The following is a 9692-nucleotide window of genomic DNA, read 5'->3' on the forward strand; positions in this document are numbered from 1 at the left end:
TTCATCAGCAAGAGCAAAACCAGCGTCTTACATCGCAGCTCGAAGACTTAAATAATTTTCCAGGTTATTTGTTTAGCTTTCTGACCGTCATGCTAATCCGAGTGAGTGTTTGTAGCTGTGCGCTGCTTTACCTGCCATCTGATCCTCCGTATGTCTTTTTTACTGCAGTGAGCCTCGATGTAGCCAAACTCCGTCAAGTATGGCATTGTTTTTATGCCATATTAGATTCGTTGTGTTGATGCATTTTGACGTGCTTCAATTGTCCGCCGCAACACGCAAACTTCCCCATTCACTCAGTGCGTTCAAGTTCCACATCGCTTAGGATTTGTTGCTGCGCGTTTGCGCAGTGTGAAGGAAAGAGGAGACCAGCTGCACAGGCAGGCTGCGAAATGAGATGCAGGTGATCGGTTTGTGTGATCGGCAACAAGAGTTCGTGATCGGCGATCACCGATCATACACTTTTTCACGGAAATCGGCCGATTATGATCGGTGGCCGATCAATCGGCACACCTCTATTATTTAGTTTGGTTAAGAATAATTATTGCACTGTCAATAAATGACTTCTAATAAATAGATGTTCTTAGTTGCCAAAGGAACATAGTAACACCTTCATGAGCTCAGAGGTTCAAACTGATGAATAAAGAGGATGGATCCTCTCTGCTAAAATATTTCTTGCCATCTTTCATGTTCTTTCAGCAAACAGTTGAGACAGAGCTGTTTTTGGTTTCACCACTATTTACCTACTATTTTACCTGCCATTCAAAATATTCTTAAAAGACTGTCTGTTAGTCTGCAGCTCATGTGACCAAACCAGTCGAGGAGATGAAAAGTTAAAGCTTGAGTTAAAATGTTGTTTTAACTTGAGATGAGTTAAAACTCAAGTTAAAATGATTCGTTTCAACATTTTAACTCAACAATCTTTACCTAACTAGAGGTTGTACACAACCTCAAGTTGGGTAACCCCAAAGTCTTCTTAAAAGGTAGAGTCTTTGAGAACGGTTCTTAAAAATATAGTCAGTGTTTTCAGTAAAGGTGAGCTAACTGTCCAGGAATGACACAAGGAATTTAAAATTTGCCAGTTTCAACAGGTTGGCCATCAAGTGAAACTGGAATCACTTTCAGATCTTGTTTATCTCATTTAATTAGCTCTACTTCCGTAAGAAAATGAAAAAAAAATTGTTTTATAAGAATTTATCTTTTACGGTACCAGTAATGCCAGAATTAATAGTAAATAATAAAGACGTTGTGGTATTCTGATTTAGTATTGTAATTATATTTATTGTGTTACCACCCACTGTTTTATAAAACACAGAAAGTGAACCTCTAAACGTTACAGCGCTGACAGAGAGTATATTTTTCCTAAATGTGGCTAAAGCTGCTGCTAGGTGGTTTACTCTCCGATCGGAGGCTGTTTATTTTATACACGGTTAGAGAATGGTGATTTTACAATAATTAATAACAGCTATCTAACACTTAAATGCTGTTATTATTAAACTTACCTTTTATTATATCCTTAAGATTATGAGAACGCGGGAATTTTTCAGCTTGGTTCCCAAGGCAAAATCACACCGGAAGTAAAGATACCCAGGTTTGAGTTATGGCGGCCATTGTCTGACGTCACTGTGAAAAGGGTCTATTTGCTAAAAAACTGTGACCTGTCACAAAGTAAATAAAAGAAAGAAGATCAAATACATTCTGAGAGTGAAACTCCTTCCTAACGGTGAAAATATATCACAGATTTAAAAAGAAAATAAAAACGCAAATATAGGAAATAGTGCCCCCTTCACTTCCGGATTGCAATGGTCTCATTTCCAAATAAGGTACAAGACTGACAAGTGGTCCGTCCCCGCCCCTTTCTGTCTGCTGCAGCGAGGTCCTTCTCGACAAGCGCGCCGAAACAAGCGCGTGCTTGCTACGCGCGTGCTTTCTTAGTGCTCATAACGAGCACACGCGTATTTTGCTGCGTGGGCGGGGCGGAGCGGCAAGAAAACGCAGGGGGAACCGTATCTGATGGGGAAACGCGGATTGACGCAACACGTGGATGATATGAAATTTATTTTCCGGCATTTTTAGTAAAGCTACATCTAAAGCAAAGCTGCCCGCAGTGTTCAGTCTATCCACTCACCTGTATAAGTAATCCCACCGTTCGCTCTGAATCAGCAGCTCCGGGAGGAGAAAAGCTGCCGTACTCCAAGCATTGCTCCCGTCATTTTAAGGATGTGTATTGGTCCCCCGAAAAACGACAAAAACTCATGAATCAGTAAAATCCTCCCAGACCGAACTTGAAAACTGGACATTATGCTGTCCGCCTGTGTTGTTGACGAAAGCTAAGTGTTAGCGTTTAGCTTTCGTCAACAACACATGCGGAAGTGAGAGTGCGGCGGAACGCAAATAACGACCCGGCCGGACCACGGTGCGCTAAATAAGACGTCGTGGCAGATAAATTTTCCTCGAGGAATTTTAATAATCGAGGTACTCGAATCACTCGAGGAATCGTTTCAGCCCTAATGTGCATTAATAATATGTAGGGCTATTTGTGATTTACAAACACAATTAAAGAAAACTAGACTTCAGTTGCAGAAACAAAAAAAAAAATATTTTTCTTCACCAATAAATATAAAAATAATTAACCAGTTTCTATCAATTGTTTTTATCCATTGTGTTTAATTTAATAAATTTTAATTAAATAAAAATTACAATAGAGCATCATGAGCAAGCAAAGTAAACTGCTGTACAGTCTTTCTCAAACTGTGGTCCCCGGACCACTGGTGGTCCGCGAGGTACTGCATGTAATTGATATTTGCCGTGATGTGAGCTCAAAGTGCAACGCTACAGCTAGGTTACCAAATAATTGTGTTAAATATAATGATGGAAAACTGGCTTAAAACCGCCGGATCACACAAAAGAAAAGCTGCATGTACCGGTGGAAAGAAAACAACTCCAGGAGTACTTATATGATCAGAAGAAGCTAAGCCATAGCTGCTAAGTGTTGATGTGTCGTTCACTAGCGATTGGATTGCTTTGAACGGCTCTATGCAGTGAGCGGTAGGACCCACTGTTCTCATGATGCTCTAGTTACACATAAGCTTTTTATTTAATTAAAAATTATGAAATGAAATTAATTAAACACAATAGATAAATACAAATGATAGAAATTGGTTAATTATTTTAATATTTAATGGTGAAGAAAATTAATTATTTTGTTTCTGCAACTGCAAGACAACAACGTGAAGGTTCTGGAGTGGCCCAGTCAAAACCCAGACTTCCATCCCATAGAAAATTTGTGGAAGGACTTGAATACGGCTGTTCACAGTTGATCTCCCCCCAACCTGACAGGTTGAAGAAATAAATGAGCAGCTAACTGAGAGTGGTCCACTCTGACTCCCTACTGCGGCAGCAGCCACAGAAACATCTACTAAATACAGAGTAGAAGGGGGTAGGTGTTTATACAATCACTTACGTTAAATATTTTTTTACTTAAGTGTTATTATTTTATAGAAATCAGTTTTCACTTTGACAATAAAATCAATTTTTCTCAAAAGATTCCAAATTTTGTTAATCATGATTAAAAGCAGGAAGGAGTAGAACATCCAAGGAGGTGAATATTTTTACAGGCACTATATTATCCTCGAAATTATACGAAGATGAAATCGACTTTTAATAAGAATTCTTTCTTTCCTACCCTCATCCCCCAGAAGCAAAAACAAATGTTGTAAAACATTTTACTGCATTGAATAATAAAATGTAGCCAGTAAAAAATGCCTTCTAATTACATTTTAGCATGGTAATTCCACATATACTAAAGGTTGATCTAGCCTGTGTGCTGCGTCCTAAACCCATTATTGAGCATAAAAACAAAAAGGTATTACACCGTAAAACCGGAAGAGAAGGAAACTTTATGCCGTTTTCAAAAAAGGAACATGAGAAATTCTCACCCCACGAAGGCTCTGGAGCACCGAAGGAGAACAGCATCGTCCTTCTCAGGTGTTTGACTGATGGAGAAAATAACGTCCGCCACCACCGTCATTTCTCTTCTTTCCAGCGTCTACGCGCTCAGCTCAAAATTTCAGACGCACAATTTATTCGGCGACAAATAAAGAGACCCAACATGCAACATTGGGTTTTATTTCTTCTTCTGGTGCTTTATGGCGGCTGGCAGAGCAACTATAAGATGCTTTACCGCCTTCTACTGGACTGGAGTGTGGAAAGCAAATCAACAGAACAATGAAATAAATCCTCTCTAAAAGATTAGTTTTTCCCCCCCTTCTTCCGTCGAAAATGTTTCGGTTTTAATTTCTCAATGTATCTTTAAACTACCTAGTTCATATGCATTGCATTCCATGAAAACATGCTGTACAAATTCAGGCATGCTGCAGTAATCACATATGCCTGTTTTATGTCCATTGATCATTTGTTTTGTTATGATCTGTTACCTACTTTAAAACCAAGACATATAATAATTTATGCCTATATTATCTCCTATTTTCTTGAATGCTTCATAAATATCATAATGGCCTACAATTGCCTTTATTTATCATTTACTATCTAATATTCTTAGAAAATGTTTAGCAGATAATTATTAAAAATTATTTTGCATTTCTTGCTTGGTGAAATTAAAACATCTTTATTTTTAAGATTTCAATGATTCTGGTAATCTCTGCATCCTAGTGTCCCTCCATGTTCAGCAATCTAAAAAAAAATGTTACTGCTACCATTTTAGTGTAATGCATAACTAGAAATGACAGCATATGAGATGCATAATAATGTATACATCTGCAAATCAGTTGTTAAAATTCTCATTCTGTATGACAAAAGGCATGCTTGTTATTTTTAGTTAGTTCACATTATGGTACTGTACATTACTCAAGTGTCTGTTGTAAATATATGAATGCATTTACATTAGGATGCAGAGAGTCAGAGTGAGGGAGAGACAGTAACATACATCAGTAGATATGTTTAATTAAATGTTGGATGGATATTGTGATTTAATACTATTGTAATTTTTTATGTATTTTTCTGCAATTGTTCTTTGCTGTCTGCAAAGCAAATTGCCCCTTAACAATAAAGTTTATCTATGTCTATATAACAACAGTTATTTTAATCTTATAATTCATTACGGTATTTCTTCAATTTCACCTTGTAATGTCACTGCTGGAAGTGTTATTGCTTACATTACTGATCAAGCTGCAATTGGTCTGTTAGGAAAATTATTATTAAGAAAATAATCAAGGCAGAATCAAATCAAAAGAATACTCACAAAATGAGTTTAAATGCTACTTGATCAAGAAGTATAAAATGAGGTGCTCTTACTATTTATGCTACTTTATAGTATGGGGTTCCATTTGTGTCAAAAATAAGTAGAAGTCATATGTGTAAATGTTGGTCTATGTTGTTGTTATGTATGTTTGGTAGATGTCTATGGTCTTAGTATTTATGGATATGTCAATGTTGCATGTAAACATATCACCTATATGCATCATATGTAGGTTATGCATATGTTAGATATTGCATATGTAAATGTTGCATATATTATGTCTCTAGCTGCGTTGTGGTTATTACTTACTGTCATCTTGTCAATTTATCTCCAGTAAAGCAGGGAACCCCTTGCAGATGTTTTTTTTATGTTACTCCCCCCTGTTGTTGGTTCAAGGAGTTGTCTGAATTTCTTTAACTTTTGTGATTGATCAATGTCATTGGTCAATGCAGTTAGGTCATGTCATTGGTCCTTGTCGTTGGTCAGTGTTGCCTTAGTGTTTTCAAAATGTTTAGATTTTTACCTTGTATTTTCTTCAGGCATTAATCTACTGCTCCATCCTGCTTCCTCCTCAAAGCGCTTGGTGGTTCACTTAGGGACTATCAACAAGTGTCCGAACCAAACACTCCTGACAAACAAATGTAAATAAATGGCTTGCCTTGTGGCCAACTGACACAAAAAAGCGGTAATTAGGGTTACACGAGACACACTATTCTCTATTGAATTTTTAAGTCATGTTCAATATTTTTAATTATTTGAATATTAAATATGTTTTCTGCAATAGCTTCCAAGTCATGTGACCTATTGACTCAAAATCAGTGTGAAATTGTTCTATTAAAGCGTGTAGATGAAGCACACTCATTTTTACTAAATTTTAACCTTTTATTGTTTTTACATTTTTTTGTCAAGATTTAGTCAAATTTTAATAAATGTATTTTAGCTATTTTTTGTCAAAATTTAGTAAATATAGTTTTTAGTAATTTTTTGTCAAAATTTAGTCCAAATTTTGAAAATTTTGACAAAAAAATCGCTATAACATATATTTACTACATTTTGACAACAAAATAGCTGAAAATATATTTATTAATTTTTGACAGAATTTTGACCAAAAAATGGCTAAAAATGTATTCACTAAATTTTGACTAAATTTTTACCAAAAAATTGCTAAAAAATATATTTACTAAATTATTGACAAAAGATAAATAAAAAGGGTTAAAATGGAGTAAGAATGAGTGTGCCTCACCCACACACACTTTAGTAGAACAATGTCACACTGATTTTGAGTCAACAGGGCACATGACTTGGAAGCTATTGAAGAAAACATTCTATTATTTAAAATTAAAATTATTTTAAATACTGAATATGACTTTAAAAAAATCAATAGAGGATAGTATTTTGTGTAACCCTAATTAGCACTTTTTGTGTCAGTTGGTCACAAGGCAAGGCATTTGTTTACATTTGTTTGTCAGGAGTTTGGTTTGGTTCGGAAATTTGTTGACAGTCCCTAAGTGAACCTCCAAGCTCTTGAGGAGGGAGTATTTTCTTAATGCCTGAAGAAAATACAAGATAGAAGTCTAAGAATTTTGAAACTACTGATATTGAAAGACCAACATTTTTGTAATATCTAATAAACACTTTGATCAGAGATGTCCTACTTCAATACTTATAAATGGTGAAGAGAACAGGCAACAGCAACCCTGACCAACGACAAGGACCAATGACATGAACTAACAGCATGGACCAACGACATTGACCAATCACAGAAGACATTCAGACAACTCCTTGAACCAACAACAGTAGCATCAAAAAACACTGCTTTACTACAGATGAATTGACAAGATGACAGTAAGTAATAACCACGACGCAGCTAGAGACATAACATATGCAGCATCTACATATGCAGCGAACGCATATGCAACATCGACATATCCATAAAACACTACGACCACATCTACCAAAGACACATAGCAACGACATAGACCAACAACATCTACACATATGACTTCTACTTATTTTTGACACAAATGGCCGGTGGGTGTGCGCGTATGCGTGCGTGCTTGCGTGTGTGTGTGCGTGTGTGTGTGTGTGTATAGTTTGGGTCCCAGGAGGGCGGGTGGTTGACATTCAGGGGGAAGAGTAGGAATGATGTCATTGTTTGTAGTCCGCTATAGAAGAACATGGCCGCAGCTTTCATCCTTTCTCTATCATTGTCAAATACTTAAATGCTAGTTGATAGTAGAATCCCACCAGGTAGGATTAAGGAAACAAGGCGGTGAATATCCTTTAACAGCTGGATAGCCGGCTGGATAGATGCTCATCAATCACTCAAAAATTAGACATAGACCTAAAACCTGGGGCAACAAGCACAATGCTACGCTCAGCCTGGATCTCTGGCTTTATCGTATATTATGAGAAGACAGCAGAGTAAAGGAGCAGGTGTGGTCTAGAAATGAAGAGTAAAGAAACACGTAAACGAGGTTTCGACGGACAAACGCTGCACTAAAAGAGAACTGGGGAGGAAGAGCAGAAGAAATCTACCAGTTTAATATCTTCTGATTACAATGATGGCAGCTAAGTCGGATGGGGTCTTGAAATTAAAGAGGAGCGATGTGGCCTTCACGCCGTTGCAGAACTCCGAGCACTCCGGCTCGGTGCAGGGGCTGCACCTGGGACAACAGACCGACTCGGCATGCACCCTGGACGTGGATTTTCCGAACGGGGAATCTCAGTGCTGCGGTCGGGGCGGGTCCAACTCGCCTTGCTTCCGTCTAAGCAGAGAACAGCAAAAATATGTGATATGGGACTGCTTGTGGATTGTTGCCGCAGTGTCAGTTTATCTGGCTGATGTAGGAACCGACGTGTGGCTTTCAGTCGATTACTATCTTCGCCAGGACTATTGGTGGTTCGGCTTGACGCTTTTTTTTGTGGTGCTGGGTTCGTTTTCGGTCCAGCTGTTTAGTTTTCGATGGTTCGTCGCTGACTTCAGCACAGAGGACAACGTTGAATCTGCCGTCGGTTGCCCCCAGTTGGACGGGAGTAAGCTACTGTTGAGCGGCTCGGCCTCTCAAAGCGATGTTCCCGTTCAGCAGCACCCGACCACACCGCAGAGGCAGATGTCAACTGCCAGCAAGAACACTGCTAGTAACAGCACCGGCAGTACGGCGATTGGCAGAAGAGGCACGAAACGGTCGCCCTATTACTCAGTCTGTGTGTGGTTATGCCAGTCCATAATACACGTTCTCCAGCTGGGTCAGATATGGAGGTAAGGTGATCGGTGTTCTCAGCACAAATTCTCAGCACAAATCTTTTTCCCAAGTCGATAAATTTTTTGCAGCTTTGTGTCTTAGTTACATTTTTGTTTAATATATCTGGTTTGCTCGCTTTGATTTAGCTGGCTTTAGACACATCCTTGAGAAAGCAGTTTGACAATTAACAATTAACAATTAATTAGTTTGTACAAAAATCACATGTAAATGTTGTTGGAACTATCATGTCAGCCTAATATTGAAAATTAAAATTAGCTTCTCAGTAGAGTAAGGGAAAACAATGTCAGTAAAGTATTAACAAATCTCTGAGCTTTTTTGCAGTTTTGTAACCATGGTCACTTACAACTTCTACAGTCGTCTGTTGTTGCCCAAAATGATTTCACTCAAACTATTAAAAAGTTGTGCTTCTTCTATGTCTACATAGAAGAAGACTGAGTGCTGTCAGCAGGCCTACCAAGAAATCTTTATTAGATTGCCTTTTTGACAGGGCAAGTGGAGAACTGCTTCTTTCAAATTAAAAGTCTCAAGCATAGATACATATTGTCAAATTTAAGCTTAAAAATATACATGTTGTCATGTCATTGTATCAATAACAAAGAATAAAAATACAAAGATAAAAACCCAAATACTACATATAGATATGAAATTAAGACAGCTTATGCTGTCAGGTAGAATGAGACAGGTCTAAGACCGGTTAGTGTTTTTTGTTGTGCAACTAAATCTCAGCTTAATTTAAACAGATGCACACTTAAATATTTAAACACAGTTCTTGCAATTTTAGACAAATAGAAAAACTATCAAAACTATCTTTTAAAGTAAGTATCTACCAAATAAACCTTGAAGTACATAAACCATGTAGACATTGTTTTGAAGTATTTTTCACAACAAAATACTGGGAATTTTTATGATCAGACTGCTAATTGATAAAGTTTTTCATTTCATCTCTTTGTTTCATGTTGCCACAGTTTAGCTCAGAAATGTGTTTTTTGTCAACAACAATAATCAAAAAAACGATTGTTCCAGTACCAGCAGTGGTTATCTTTCTGAGTGTTGGGCAGTCATCTGGCACAGCATTGAAAACACCCTACACCCCCACTGTAGACCACCCTGGTGAAAAATAAATATACTAAGTATGTTAAATTTTAGTTACTTTAAGTCAGACTAATCATGAG

At 37.5% G+C, this 9692-nt stretch overlaps 1 protein-coding gene and 1 long non-coding RNA gene across 2 annotated transcripts in view; one reads left to right on the forward strand and one right to left on the reverse strand.

Annotated features, from left to right (window-relative positions):
• Positions 1 to 4155, reverse strand: part of LOC106942315 (uncharacterized) — a 20894-nt gene extending 16739 nt beyond the window's left edge. Inside the window, exon 1 of the long non-coding RNA XR_001423601.1 lies at positions 3936 to 4155. This is a non-coding gene — a long non-coding RNA (uncharacterized LOC106942315). The remainder of the gene's footprint in view (positions 1 to 3935) is intronic.
• Positions 4156 to 7375: 3220 nt separating this feature from the next.
• On the forward strand, positions 7376 to 9082 carry LOC106942314 (XK-related protein 4-like). Its single transcript, XM_015025563.1, has one exon. It carries the CDS (start codon positions 7816 to 7818, stop codon positions 8518 to 8520), a length of 705 nt encoding a protein of 234 aa, XP_014881049.1. The 5' UTR covers positions 7376 to 7815; the 3' UTR covers positions 8521 to 9082.
• The last annotated feature ends 610 nt before the right edge of the window (positions 9083 to 9692 follow it).

The sequence above is a fragment of the Poecilia latipinna genome, unplaced genomic scaffold, assembly GCF_001443285.1.
Source record: "Poecilia latipinna isolate Pla-1442-1.1 unplaced genomic scaffold, P_latipinna-1.0 Scaffold4186, whole genome shotgun sequence".
Lineage (NCBI taxonomy): Eukaryota > Metazoa > Chordata > Actinopteri > Cyprinodontiformes > Poeciliidae > Poecilia > Poecilia latipinna.

Bases quoted from the DNA above. Each gene is read 5' to 3' on its own strand.
- LOC106942314 (XM_015025563.1), top strand. From the start codon at position 7,816: ATGATGGCAGCTAAGTCGGATGGGGTCTTGAAATTAAAGAGGAGCGAT.